General features: G+C 41.6%; 1 protein-coding gene across 1 annotated transcript; it reads left to right on the plus strand.

Moving 5' to 3' along the window:
* The first annotated feature begins 667 nt into the window (after positions 1-667).
* On the plus strand, positions 668-10,539 carry CRHBP (corticotropin releasing hormone binding protein). Its single transcript, XM_054578265.1, has 7 exons — positions 668-748; positions 1,066-1,159; positions 1,528-1,685; positions 3,126-3,336; positions 5,035-5,183; positions 8,976-9,093; positions 10,380-10,539. Exons 1-7 carry the CDS (start codon positions 668-670, stop codon positions 10,535-10,537), a joined length of 969 nt encoding a protein of 322 aa, XP_054434240.1. The 3' UTR covers positions 10,538-10,539.
* Positions 10,540-14,443: the final 3,904 nt, after the last annotated feature.

Raw genomic sequence — 14,443 nt, forward strand, 5'->3', positions numbered from 1 at the left:
AGGGAAAGAAAGGAAGGTTGAATTACATTATTGCAATATTCTGCAAAATCCGATTTCAGCTTCTGTTCAGCTTGCCTTTGGAGCTGAAAATGCCTCAAGTTTCTTTCTGAGAGGCATGAGCAATTGCATATATACTATATTTTCTGACAATTTTCAGCACCAGTCCATCCAAGGTTATGTGACAAGGCTGCATGATAAGGTTATATGTATTTGGGTATTTTATGCATGAGTCTAACATTGTCACTTTGCTTTACAAAACCAAAAATCCCCAGAAGATCCACAGGAGAAGATAATTCAGCATTTGCCAGGTCAAGTAAAATGCATTCCCTTATTCTCTGTACCTGCCTCCTGTTCCTCCCACATTTTGGTTCAGAAAGTTGTAATAGACCTGAAATCATTTTTCGTGAATAATGCGAGACCACTCTGAAAATTCGTGATGAGAGCTGGACCCTCGTCATCACCACGCACTGTGTCACTGAGACAGGGTAACCCATGGTTACTGAGCTCTGATCAGTTAAGGAGCAGAGAGCCTTCCCTCCTCACTGCTCTATAAAAGAGACCCAGCCAAGGGACCCTACCAGCTTCCAGCTCTCAGCCTGGACAAGGTGTGGAAGCAAAGCTCCAGACCTTCGGAGTAGAACACACCGACTGCAGAGGCAAGGCCAGCATGTCTCCTTCCTTCAAACTTCAGTGTCACTTGATCCTGATATTCCTGGTGGCTCTAAGAGGGGAGAGCCGATACCTAGAGGTGAGTGATCCCAGGACTGACCCATCACACCTCCTATGTCCAGCCTTGAGGGGTGAGGAGGCTGCCTAGGCTCTTGCCTTTGTTGGGGTTAGCTCTTTCTTCCCTATCTTTTGTGCTGGTCTTTTCCCTGGTTTCCCACAGACTGGTCTTCCTCCCTGCTTCTTCCTCCTTTCCTCTGGCCCCTGAGGATACCTTAGTCTGATGGAAAGGATCCCATCACTTGGTTCTCTTCGCTGTAAGGCAGGGATGGTGCTCTGCTCCTGTTCCCCTTTCCCCACCCCCTTGAACTTTACCCACTGACCCATTTTCCTTGCTAGCTGCGGGAAACCGGGGACCAAGACCCTTTCCTGCTCTTCAGCGCCAACCTGAAGCGGGAGCTGGCAGGGGAACAGCTATACCGCCGAGCTCTGCGTGAGTCCGGGGCTGCCCGGCTGGGTTCACAGGCAGCGGGGATGGGGATGTGGGGAGGTTCGGGCTATGCGCGGAGGGCAGAAGGCTTCCCTTCATCGATGAGAAGGGGCTGGCAAAGAAGGCCCGGGGCGTGATTTCCAGCGCGAAGCGGGTCCCACGAGGAGCAAAGGAGCGAGAGGGGGTGACGCGTCCTGGGGCGCGGGAGCCTCACGCAGCCGAAGCTGGGAGTCCAGCTGGGAGGTGGGCTCTGGGGCGCTGCAAACGCAGGAAGTGGGGTGCCGAGAGAGACTGCTGGGGGCGAGGGAGACCTGGCACCGCTGTGGCTGCAGCCCGAGATGTCTGGCCCCACTGCCACTGCGCGCCCGCAGGGTGCCTGGACATGCTGAGTCTCCAGGGCCAGTTCACCTTCACTGCTGACCGGCCGCAGCTGCACTGCGCCGCCTTCTTCATCAGCGAGCCCGAGGAGTTCATCACCATCCACTTCGACCTGGTCTCCATCAACTGTCAGGGAGGGGACTTCTTGAAGGTGAGGCGTTCCCACCAGAGCAGCCCCAGACGCTGCGGGGCAGGGGCAGGGACACGGGAGGAGGACCTGGCGGGGGTGCTGCGCCCAGCGTGGGGCAACCAAGTCTGGGGAGCCGTGGACTCTCTGAATGAGACATTCCGCTGGTGCCGGAGTGGGAAAGACGCACTCTGGGACCCCCATGCGACAGGAACCTTCCCTCACCCTCAAGATCTCTCCCCACACCGGGAAGGGCCGGTTTAAAATTCCCTCTGTGCGCTCTTGGTGTCAGACGCTTCAAAAGACTTGAACTGGAGTCGCCAAGCGCTATATTACAATCTGGGGCGGGTGGAAATGTGCAAACTATTGAGCGCGAGCTCTCAGGTCCACCAGGCAGGCGGGTGCTGGTGGAAAACCGGCCCCACAAGTCCGAGGTCTGAGCCCGCTTTGCTCCTGCTGCTCCCTCTCTCTGTGGCGATGTTCCGGGTCCGTAATGGCTGTCTTCGGCGCCTCCTGGGTGACCCGATTTTAGAGCAGTTGGGTGCAGGCTATTGGTAGGGATGCTGAGAGGGAATCTAGTCTGAGGCAGGTGGGAGGGGAATAAGCCCGCCAACCTCGCGGCATCCCCTATCCCAGCCATTCTTCCCGAGTCAAACAGGTCAGCTGGGTAACGGCTGATGGAGCTCCACAGTCCAATTAACAAGATCATGATTAAAACCTCCACAGTGTAATTCTTTTTGAACCTGTCAAACAGTTCAGAAGAGGGCTGGTCTGGTGAAGTAATTTGTAGCTGGTGTTGCTGATGTGAACTAGGTTGAACTCAATAAATTGGAGACCTGTGGTGATTTTAGAGTAAAGTCAGTAGACTCTGACCTTTTGTCCAACTGCAAACTTCACTCTGCAGACTAGAGTGAAGGAAAAAAGGGCTAAGCAATATGCCAGCCATTGCTGTCAGAGTGTTGAAGCAGTTCTTGATATTTAATATCGGATAAGAGTTAAAAAATGAGGAAAATGGGCATCTGTAACTATTAGCAGGTAGGTCAAATTGCAGCTTCAGTTTTTTCTTTTGCTGTTGCAGTTTTTTTTGTTTGTTTGTTTTTGCATAGGTATTTTGTTCATAGTCCAATGAGAAAAAGGAAGAGAAGAACTGAAACCCAAATTATGTTTCTATGAAATTCTTCTGCAGTGGGAATGTGTGGAAAATATGAACAAGAAAAACATGTAAATTGTCTGTAGTTTGATTTACCAAGGTGGCTGAAGTGTAATAAGTTTACTTATTTTGGAAACTTTAAGGTTTATAAAGAAAAAAAGCAATAATTAATTAATGATATTACTTGCAAATAACCCTCACAGTCAAAATGGATACAATGGAAAGCAAGTGGGCAGAGGAGTGCGGGCTGTCAGTCACTCCTGTGACTTAAGGAGTGGATGGAAGTGATCACCTATGTCTGTTTTTGTGGGAAGGTATTTGATGGTTGGATTCTCAAAGGGGAGAAGTTCCCCAGTTCCCAGGATCATCCTCTCCCCACGACTGAGCGATACGTAGATTTCTGTGAGAGTGGTCTTAGCAGAAGGAGCATCAGATCCTCCCAGAACGTGGCCATGATCTTCTTCCGGGTCCATGAACCAGGAAATGGATTCACATTAACCCTCAGGACAGACCCCAACCTCTTTCGTAAGTGTGTTCTCTGTCTTCTTAGGTGGAAGGCATGGTGGGGGGGTGGGGAGCGGCGGGAGGCTGGAGTCAAATTTGCTTTTCAAAGGGAGTTTTATTGCACAGACTTAAGAAATTTGAAGTGAGGACTGATTTGAATGGAAATTCTTTTGTAATTAGAAATGACCAAAAGAATATTTTCTATTTATTATTATGAAAATCAAATCACAGTTTTTAATTTATTTCCCAGGCTAGATAGGATACCACTTCATGGTGAATAGAACTCAATTTTTCCCTTCAGTGTCTTATTCTGATCTCATAAGGTACAATGAATTCAGTGACAAACCTTAATCCCTCCAAGTCATTCCACTCATCTGGGATAAGCTTGAGGGATCAGATATGAAGTTGCAGTTTTAGATATTTAGGCAAATGATGAAAGACTGCATATCTGGGGTGTGCTAGACAGAGTTCATGCCTGGGCAGGAGGTTGGACCAGGACCTCCAAGTTGCCTTCTGATTCAGAACCCCCCACTGTAATTTAGTTCATTGCTGATGGATGCACATCAGTGATGCACATAGATGCTAAAAAGCTGAATAGCCCAGGTCTAAAATACATTGTCTTAATCATAATGAGTTCATTTATCTGCTTATTTTTCCCCCATTAAGAGAAAAAATTAATTCAGGAAAAGAAAACATCACTCATTTTTGGTAGCATACAATAGTATTAATATTAACACTTCATATGGTCAAAAAATGGGCCTAATCTGCCAAAGAATAATGTACTGACTGAGCTTTCGATTTTTTGTTTTTGTTTTTTTTTAATTTTTGAAAGAAGCCCCCAAAAGAGGCTGTTTCTGAGGACCAAAACAGAATAATCATAGAGGAAAAAAATGAAGTGTTTCTCCTCTATTTTATTTGGTTATAAATCAGAAACCTAGAATCATCATGGAATTTCAGTTCTTTCTAAAATTAAGTGGAATTAAAAGTATGGAAGGAGGCAAGAGGTAGTTCTGAGCTATTCTCATCAATCAGAAACTTTTGTTAAAAAGAATGTACAAACTTGGATGTTTTTTGTTTCATAGCTAGAAGAATAAATTTGTAAGTCTAGACTTGAGTCACAAAACAAAAAATTTCAGAAATTCTTGGGTGTAAAGTAAACATTAAAATTTGTCTTTTAGTCAACGTATCCCTTAACTTCCAGCAAATATTTATTCAAATGTAAGCCTTTCTTTCTATTTCTTCTCAGTCTATTTTGTGACTACTTTATTGTTTATTTATTTTACTATTTAAACAATAACATACAACTCCAAATTCAATGAATGAAGGCTTCAGACAGACTTAGCTTTAAAGCTTTGATTCTTCTAGAGCCCCAGCTTCAACTTGGGCACTAATTACCTGAAGTGTTGCTCAAACTTCTAGCAGCGGGTATTGTTCACTTGGTTACGAATTGATGTCTTGTGATTATTACGAACAAGGTAACCTTCTGAGATGAAGATTGGGAGCCCCTGCAGCCCAGAGCCTCCTGACAATGTCCATATGACACTGGTGGTTTTCATTCCCCAACCCCTTCCCACCTCCAGTTTGCCTCTGTGAAATGTACTCTCTTCCAAGCTACAAGGCTCTAGACCATGAAGAGGAGCCTAAGATAAGGATAGGGTAAATGTCCATAAAAACCAGAATACTGAGTAGTGAAAATGTGATTTTTGTTTTTCTACAAAGCTTGCAATGTCATTTCTCAGACCCCAAATGGAAGGTTCACCCTAGTAGTTCCACATCAACATCGAAACTGCAGCTTCTCCATAATATACCCTGTGGTGATCAAAATATCTGATCTCACCCTGGGACACTTAAATGGCCTGCAGTTAAAGGTGAGTTGCTTCCTTGCTTTCAAATCATTTACTAGAGCCACAGCTTTGTAAGGACAAAAGTAATCATGCAGGGTAAACATGGACATCATCAAATTGGAGTTAGTGTGTCCTCCTGTTTGACTGTGAAGTCTCACCTGCATGTGCTCTTGCTGCTTTAATTAACCCCTCTCCTATCGCAATTATGCTACAAGCTGCATATTCAGGTGTTCCCTGTGCCTTCTTGAATACTTTCCTTGTGATGCAAGAAATGTTTTCAATTGGTAAATGTGTGGCATATAATTACAATTGAACTCTCTTGTACTGCTTCTTTAAAAAAAAATTCTCTCCTAGCAGAACCTAGTGTGAGTCATCTACACAGCTGTTTTTCTGAGTATTGGAATTTTCTTTTGACATGAAGGAAGTAACTCATTGACTGTGTTATAAAGAAATGCTAAGTGTAGCATAAAATATGAAATTGGATTTTTATATCACAAAGTACAGTAAAGTTTTGAAGAGGTTTTTTTTTATTTTTGCATTACATTTAACTCAATACATTTTGCAACAAATAGTAGCTGAGATTCTCCATCAACTTGTTTTCCCAAGAACTTCTGTATGGATCTTAAAATTAATGCTGAACTTGACCACATTTACTTGCACTGGGAGCATCTTCCCTCTGAGTCATCCTCATTTCCTTTTACTTTCTCATATGCTGAGGTTAAGATAGCTCACGTATTTGCTGGCATCAGACAGTCATGATTCCTAATCAGACAGATTTCAGGGAAAGCCAAATAGGACCAGGACTAAGGAAAGGGCATATCTAATTTTCTTTAAGCCCAAAATCCTTGGGGCAGTGCTTTTTTCAATTTTGATTTTGTGTTTTGGGACCTTAGTGGTAGAATATTTCTTTGATGAAGACCAGAATAAGTGGGTATCTCTCACATAGCCTTATTGGCTTGAGATTGTTTGTATGTCATTCCTGATATACAGCATAGAAGATGTGATACCAGACTGGGAGATATGCACTTTAGTTATTCTGGGCTACAAAAAGTAATCTTGGTGTTTTTCCTTAAAAAAATTTAGTCTGCATTCTTCTAGACGCTTTTTTTTTTTTTTTTTTTTGCAAATTATTTACTTGAGTGCTCACGCTGTGCAAGGCACTATTCTGGATGCTGGAAATTAGCAATGAACAAAACAGATCCTGCTCACAAGAAACCTGCCTTCTAGCAGCATGTGACAGGCAAAAATGTAATGTATTTCAGCTGGTGGTGAGTGCCTTAGAGAAAATGGAATGTTGTGATACACGGTGACCAGGGGCAAGGGCACAGAAGGAGAGGAGGGGAGCTCCTTGAGATAAGGTGGTCAGGAGGGAAACCCTCTGAGAAGGCGACATGTACAGTGGGACTCTAGTGATAGGTTAAAGGAAGCTAGCAGGTACCGGAAGAGCCAGGAACAGAGAGAACAGCAGTGTAGAGGCCCAGAGGCAGAAGAAATGAGCTTGCTGGTTCCAGAAATGGAAAGGAGGAAAGGTAGAGGGTGAATGATATGAGACCAGGAGATGGGCAGGGCCAGGGTGTGCAGAGCCTCGCAGGTCATATTAAGGAATTGGAGTTTATTCTAAGTGCACTGAAGGGGTTCAGGCAGGAAAGTGACGTAACCCACTTGGTTATGCTCAGGTGGGGTTGGGAATTGTTGACATCATGACCAAATTAATTAACAATGTCCAAGGGGGAAGAAAGAGGATTACCTAATGGTCATTCTGGCTTCCACGTGGTGAAGGGACAGTAGGGGCCAGAGAGGGGCAAGGAGTGCTCATGGGGGGCCAATGTCATAGTCTAGACAAGAAAAGAGAGCAGCCGAGTCCAGGGAAGTAGAACCTCAGCAAACAACTGCAGGGGATCAGTTCTGAGGAGCTGAACCCCACCGAAATCCCTATACAATTCAGTTTCTGAGTTTGATTATAAGAATAGCTGAGAGGTTTGGGAAGAAAAGAGAAAAATCATTGAACACCAAGGAATATGGGCACCCAGCTTCCTTGTTTCTTTGTTTTGTTCCCCTCATTTTAGCTTCTGCTTCTTCCTATCTTCTTTATTTTCCATTTCCCTCTCTTGAGCCTGCCCTCTTCCCTTCACCACCTCCTGCCGAAATTTGGAGCCTAAAGAATCAAGTGGAAAATTTTAGCCTTAAGAGATGCTCCCCCTGGACATTCTCTACTCAAGGGAAAGGCAGTTAAGTTTTTTTCCTTTACCCCTAAATGGCTTATTTAACTCTTCCTACAAGAACATGACCCCTGTACACAGTGAGGCTAATTTACCCTCTGTTTCATTGTCTGATGAAATTGTGTATAAAGCACTTAGGCATAGAACCCAGCACACAGTAGGTGCTTTAAAAGTATATGTCCCCACCTGCTTCCTTTCATTAGCCAAATAGTTACTGTTATAGTATTTTCCAATTTGTTGTTTAGTTCTGGTTTCATTTCAATGTGTTCTAAATGTTTGAATGCATATGCTTATGTGTGTGTGTTTAAGGTTCTCTAATTTAGTTCTGGCTCCCTATGTGTTGGGTTTATCTGGTTAACTTCTGTGCACCTTGCCACACTCCACTAGATCTCTTCATGAGTATGCCTCAATGAGGAATAGAACCACAGGCAAAACCAGCTACATCACTTATAGGGGGCAGTACAAAATAAAAATGCAGGGCTCTTATTTAAAAACTGTTAAGCATTTCAGGATGGTAATAGCAGAGAGCATTAAACCAAGCACAAGGGCCCTTGTGAACATGGACACTGTGTGGCACCACAGGTGGCGTGCATGAGGCCAGCCTGGCCAAAGGAGACGGGCGGTCCACATTTGGGGCTTCTCCGTGTGGGACGGCAAAGCACAGGCACTACTGCGGACGAGACAGTGTGGAAAGGATGAAGGGTAGCAGGAAGAGGTGGTTACAGAGGGTCACACAAAGTCTTAGACTAGATTCTTATCTGAGTAGCTTGAAATAAATTTGTTATAGTCGGAAGGAGAGACAACGGTAACTCTAGGTAACCTGAGACCCAAATTAGGGTTCTCACCTTTCTTTAATATTTTTATAACTAATCTAAATCCTTATCAGTAGAAATGATAAGGATTGTCCCAAGAGCAGAAAAAGTCTTTTATAAAGAAGAGGTGAGTTGAAGGAAAAACTCATGTGAAAGTTTTATTTATAAAAAAACTCTGACTGCTCGCATTAAGAAATTCAAATACTTCGGAAAGTCAAGGAACATATAACAAGGACTCATGGACAAAACCAAAGGGGAAGAGCTGAGGGAGGGAAGGAGAGAGAAGGGGCAAGGGAAAGTGGTTGGGGGGAGGCAGAGACAAATGTATTTAAAAATAAATAAATAAATAAATAAATGCTTGAAAAGAAAACAAATAAAAAAATAAAAAGTAAAAAAGTAAAAATTAAAAAAAAAAAGAGAAATTCAAATACTTCGGTATATATGTCCAAATGGTTTAAAAAGCAAAACTTTTTCCAATTTGTTTTCCATTCATCTTAGAAGGAGTTTACAGATTCCCACTTCATCATTCCAGCCCTTGAGCTTATTTTAAAAATGCACACACATTTTAAAAAAATGATTATTCAAATGATTTAGAAAAGCAATAGTTATAATTTTTTTCTTTTTAAATGTCTTAATTTCCATAGCCCTTCCTGGATGTTGAATTAAATGGTACTGTCAGGATGTCTAGGGCTGATTGAGTGAATCCATCAGCTTGCCATTGGTCAAATGGTTTGACTTGTGTAGTTGGTTTAAATGTATCTTTCCTGGCGTCTCTCTTCTCTCAGAAACCCTCAGCAGGCTGTGAGGGGAAAGGAGACTTTGTGGAGCTGCTGGGAGGCACTGGATTGGACCCTTCCAAGATGATGCCGTTAGCGGATCTCTGCTATCCCTTTCATGGCCCTGGTGAGATGTTTCTTTGATCATTATTTATGTGCCCATACAGATTATTTCCTTAAGTAGAACACCTCAAATTTTTTATTCATAAGAAGGGAGGTCCCACCAAAAAAACTTCAATTTCACACATTGAGCCAATGTGAGGACTTTACACTTACACTATCAAGAATACATTACCAAAATATTCAGCACTGGGGGAAAAAACCTATGAAGTAACAAGAATGCATGTTTCAGGTTGGTCCTATGTAAAACTGGGATGGAATCAGAGATTGTCTTTAAAGAGACAAGACTAAAACAGAAAAGAAACAACCAACATCTTTAATCTCATGGCAAAATCTTATCATAGCCTCTTTCCTTTCTCAGAATTAAGGCCTTATAGAGACAAAGAGGGGCAGCCCAATTAAAAAAAATTAAAACAACAGAAATTACTGTGGTAGGGCAGATAAATCTTGTCTCATGAGCCAGCCTGAGGCTGGAGAAATAAAATAAAAGTAATTTTTAATGAAAAAGAGTGAGTTTCAATATATAACTGTTCAGGTGTCTCTGCACCCAATGATACGTAAAATAATGAATAAGATTGGATTTAAGAGAAGCAAGCATATCAAAAGTCATTCCTCATATGAAGCACAGGAAAAAATGAGAAATAGTGTAGGTGGACCATACAACAAAAATGAATATAGTCAGTTAGACTGGTGCAACTACATCATCCAAAAGATTTTTTGTTTGTATATAAAAGAAACAAAAAATGTTTAGAATTATTATCTAAACTCTGAAAATAAACAGGTGATTTTTTTGAGTCTACATAAATGACTAGCTGTACACTCTATCCTCTAGCCCTGCCTATTAAATGTCACTTGCGCCCTCAGATATTATGGCAACGAAAAACTACCCCTGCTGGTGTGCAGCCTGCTCCCAGAGGGGGTACTGTCTCCACTGAGAACCCTGAACTCTAGCGCAGGTGCAGTGTGGAGAGACTTAGGTCTTTACCACCAAAGTCTTGCAGGTTGACTATAAAAGAGCAAGGAGCTACCTTCTTGCCTTTCTGCAGCCAGACTTGTTTGGCTAACAGTGTTCTTGCACACGAGGAGAAAAGCTGAGTTCAATTTCATGATTCTACAAATATTATCATAAAAACGAAAACAAAAATGACTCACCTGATGGCAGAGGCATGGTCGGGTACATGAGAGGAAGAGACGTCCTCTCCTTTTTGTGTGTTTAAATGATCTTGACAAAAATGGGTTTACTGTGTGGTTTTTAACTTGCTGGGAAACTTTTACTTTTTCCATAAATTATAGCCCAGATGAAAATTGGCTGTGACAACGTGGTGGTGCGCATGATTTCCAGCGGAAGACACATAAATCGTGTGACTTTTGAGTACAGCCAGCTGGAACCATATGAACTGGAAAACCCAAATGGAAACAGTATCCAGGAGTTCTGTTTGTCTGCTCTTTGAATAACCAATCCGATGATTTACATGCTGCTAGCTAAGTGAGTTTTTAATGGCTATTATACATGATTTCGATGACCACCTAGTTAAAAGACTTTCATACCAGTCAGTATTCACAATCATGAGAGTGTGTGTGTGCGTGCGTGCGTGGGCCACACGTGTTTTTGTACCTTGCATCTTTTTCATTTGTTATGTATAAATGACCCCATGGCAGAAAATAAGCGCCCCCCACAACATTCATAGGAAAACAGTTTCTGTCATTTTTTGGTATGCTACAAATCTGAACTGGTAAGACAAGTTCAAAGCAAGGTTCAGTTAAAAAAATGTATCTTAAGGGGAAATACTTCAAAGTAATAAAAATGATGGCACTCATATCAGTTTTATAACAGAAAACAATTGAATGTGTATACCAAAGTAGTTGCTTCTGTTTATTTTCTGCTTTTCTGCTTCTTATTCTGTTTATAATATAAACTAGTTGTAGCTATGACTTACTGATTTGCAACCACTTGTTTTTAACAAAACTTTGTAGCATGGAAAAGTGTTTCCATCCATAAATATAAAAATGAATAAATATATTCGGAATGTTGGCACCTTGATATCATGCTTTGTTTTCTGAGTAGTCTCCTTCCTTATTACCGTCAGAAAATAATGGTCTCTTGTGGTGCAGAACCAAATGCTGAACAGAAGTATTTTAGACCTCTTAGAGCTAGTAGAGCTCTGGCCATTGAAGTAGAATTATTTAAAGGAGAAGATATATTACAGTGTTTGCACAAAACAACACTAACTGATGACTCCTGCCAGGGAAGTAGGATGCAGGGATCCTTCTCTACTGTTCTCTGAGGAGAAAACTGAGAATGCTCATCTTTGTCACAGTGGTGTCCTTTTCAACAAGGGCAACAGAGCCTCACAACACTCATAGACACAATGTGCAGAATTCCTAGTATGTCTTTGGTACTAAAGGCAGTTTACTGTTGACTGAGCCATGTCCACATTTGTCTTGGAACTAAGCATGTGGTGTGTAAAAGACACTTGGGACCAAAAATGATGTCCTGAGCAAAAAGGAAGTACTCCTAAGTGATAGCCTCTTTACTTTGTTTTGACTGTTTATTTTATTCTATTTTTTATTGAAGAAAAAATTACAATTATTGCTTCATAAACTTGATAATAAAAATCATGAAAATTCCCTTAGGGAAAAGTTATTCCTGTCCGCCCTGCCTCCATCCATCCTTTTGACAGTGGACTTGACCTATTTTTTTCTCTTTTTTCCCCCTAAATTTATTTTTTTGCAGATTTTTAAATTGTATTTTTTCCATTGCCATTTAGTCCCCTTATGCTCCCTCCCCAAGCAATTACCACACTATTGTCTACGTCCATGGGTCCTTTTTCTTTTTGCTCAATCCCTCCACCCTCAAATCTTCCCTCTCCCTCCTTAGCTGTCATTCTGTTCTCTCTCTATCAGTCTGTATCTATTTTCATTGGTAGTTCATTAAATTCCACATATGAGTGAAATCACATGGTATTTGTCTTTCTCTGACTGGCTCATTTCACTTAGCATAATGTTCTCCTGGTACACCCATAGTGTCATAAAGGGAAAAATTTTCTTCTTTTTTACAGCCCAGTAGTATTCCATTGTATAAATGTCCCATAGCTGTTTTAGTCTAATATAATATATAATATAATATAAATATAAATATATAACTAATACAGATATTTATAACATATATTATTATATATAATATATATAATGCTGCAGTGAACATAGGGATGCTTATGTTCTTTTGAATTAGTGTTTTGAGTTCCTTCACATATATACCCAGAAATGGGATTGCTTGGTCAAAAGGCGGATACATTTTTAATTTTTCTAAATATCTCCACACTGCTTTCCACAGTGGCTGCACCAGTCTGCATTCCCACCAACAGTGCAAAAGGGTTCCCCTTTTTCCACATCCTCGCCAGCACTTGTCATTTGTCCATGTATTGATGACAGCCATTCTGACAGGTGTGAGATGATATCTAATTGTGGTTTTAATTTGCATTTCTCTGATGATTAGAGACATTGAGCATCTTTTCATATGTCTATTGGCCCTCTGTACGTCCCCTTTGGAGAGCATACAGATAGCCAGTTCAAGTGTCTATTCAAGTCCTTTGCTCATTTTTTGACTGGGTTGTTTGTTTTCTTGGTGTTGAATTTTTTAAGTTCTTTATATATTTTGGCTATTAACACTTTATCAGATGTATCAAGCAGATATGTTCTTCCATTTTGTGGGTTGTCTTTTTATTTTGTTGATGATTTCCTTTGCTGTGCAAAAACTATTTAGTTTGATGTAGTCCCATTTGTTTATTTTTCTTTTGTTTCCCTTGCCACAGGATATATATCTGATAAAATATTGCTAATAGCAATGTCCAAGATTTTGCTGCCTATGTTTTCTCCTACAATTTTTATGGTTTCAGGCCTAACATTTAAGTCTTTGATCCATTTTAATTTATTCTTGTGTGTGATGCAAGAAGGTAGTCTAGTTCCTTTCATTATTCTGCACGTATCTGTCCGATTTTCCCAACACTATTTATTGAATACATTATCTTTAGCGCATTGTATATGCTTGCTTTCCCTGTCAAATATTCTTTGACTATAGACCTCCAGCCAAGATGGAGGTATGGAGGTGTAGGGAAATACACATTGCCTCCTCACACAACCAAAAGAAGGATAACAACAAATTTAAAACCACAAAATAACCAGAACTGCCAGAAAATACAACTATATGGAAATCTGACAACCAAGGAGCTAAAGAAGAAACATTCATCCAGACCTGTAGCAGGGGCGGAGATGGGCAGCCAGGGTGGAGAGGACACACAGCGCGGTGGTGGCTGGGGGACTGGGCAGTCCCACATTTGCATGTGGATAAACCAGAGGAAGAGCTGGAGAGCAAGAGATCAGGGGGAAAAAAGCCTCAAAACCTCTGGCTGTAAACCTGTGGGGGTTGCTTCACTTACTCCCAGCCTCACAGGAGAGTCCATTGGAGAGGCCCAAAGGGTCCTAGAACATACACAAACCCACCCACCCAGGAATCAGCACCAGAAGGGCCCAGTCAGCTTGTAGGTAGTGGGGGAAGTGACTGAAAGCCAGCCAAAAGCCAAGCAAGCGACATTGTTCCCTCTCAGACCTCTCCCCCACAGACAGCATCACAATTCTGTCCTGCCCTGGCAAATATCTAAGCCTCTGCCCCTTCCAGTGATTTCCAAGGCACACTGAGACAAAAAAAAAAATGACCCAAATGAAAGAACAAATCAAAGCTCCAATCCAAAAATAGAACTAAGTGGTGAACAGATAGCCAATCTATCAGACGTACAGTTCAAAACAGAGGTAATCTGGATGCTCACTAAATTGGTTGAGTAAGGTCGCAAAATGGAGGAAAAAGCAAAGGCTATGCACAGTGAAATAAAGAAAAATATACAGGGAACCAACAGTAAAAGGAAGGAAACTGGGACTCAGATCAACACTTTGGAGCAAAAGGAAGAGATAAACATTCAACCAGAGCAAAATGAAGAAACAAGAATTCAAAAAAAAAAAAAATGAGGAGAGGTTTAGGAAACTCTGGGACAACTTTAAACGTTCCAACATCTGAATCATAAGGGTGCCGGGAGCAGAAAAGAAAGAGTGAGAAACTGAAAACTTATTAACAAATAATGAAGGAGAGCTTCCCCAATCTGGTCAAGGTAATAGACTTCCAGGAGATTCAGGAAGCTCAGAGAGTCCCAAAGAAGTTAGACCCAAGAAGCACACACCAAGGCACATCATAATTACATTACCCAAGATTAAAGATAAGGAGAGAATCTTAAAAGCAGCAAGGGTAAAGGAGACAGTTACCTACAAAGGAGTTCCCATAAGACTATCAGCTGATTTCTCCAAAGAAA

This window comes from Pteronotus mesoamericanus, unplaced genomic scaffold (assembly GCF_021234165.1).
Source record: "Pteronotus mesoamericanus isolate MK-2021 breed Mesoamerican mustached bat unplaced genomic scaffold, CSHL_Meso_final contig_50, whole genome shotgun sequence".
Classification (NCBI taxonomy): domain Eukaryota; kingdom Metazoa; phylum Chordata; class Mammalia; order Chiroptera; family Mormoopidae; genus Pteronotus; species Pteronotus mesoamericanus.

Bases quoted from the DNA above. Each gene is read 5' to 3' on its own strand.
- CRHBP (XM_054578265.1), top strand. From the start codon at position 668: ATGTCTCCTTCCTTCAAACTTCAGTGTCACTTGATCCTGATATTCCTG. The intron at 1,160-1,527 runs GTGAGTCCGGGG...GCGCGCCCGCAG, and splicing joins GCTATACCGCCGAGCTCTGC to GGTGCCTGGACATGCTGAGT. The intron at 9,094-10,379 runs GTGAGATGTTTC...CATAAATTATAG, and splicing joins CTATCCCTTTCATGGCCCTG to CCCAGATGAAAATTGGCTGT.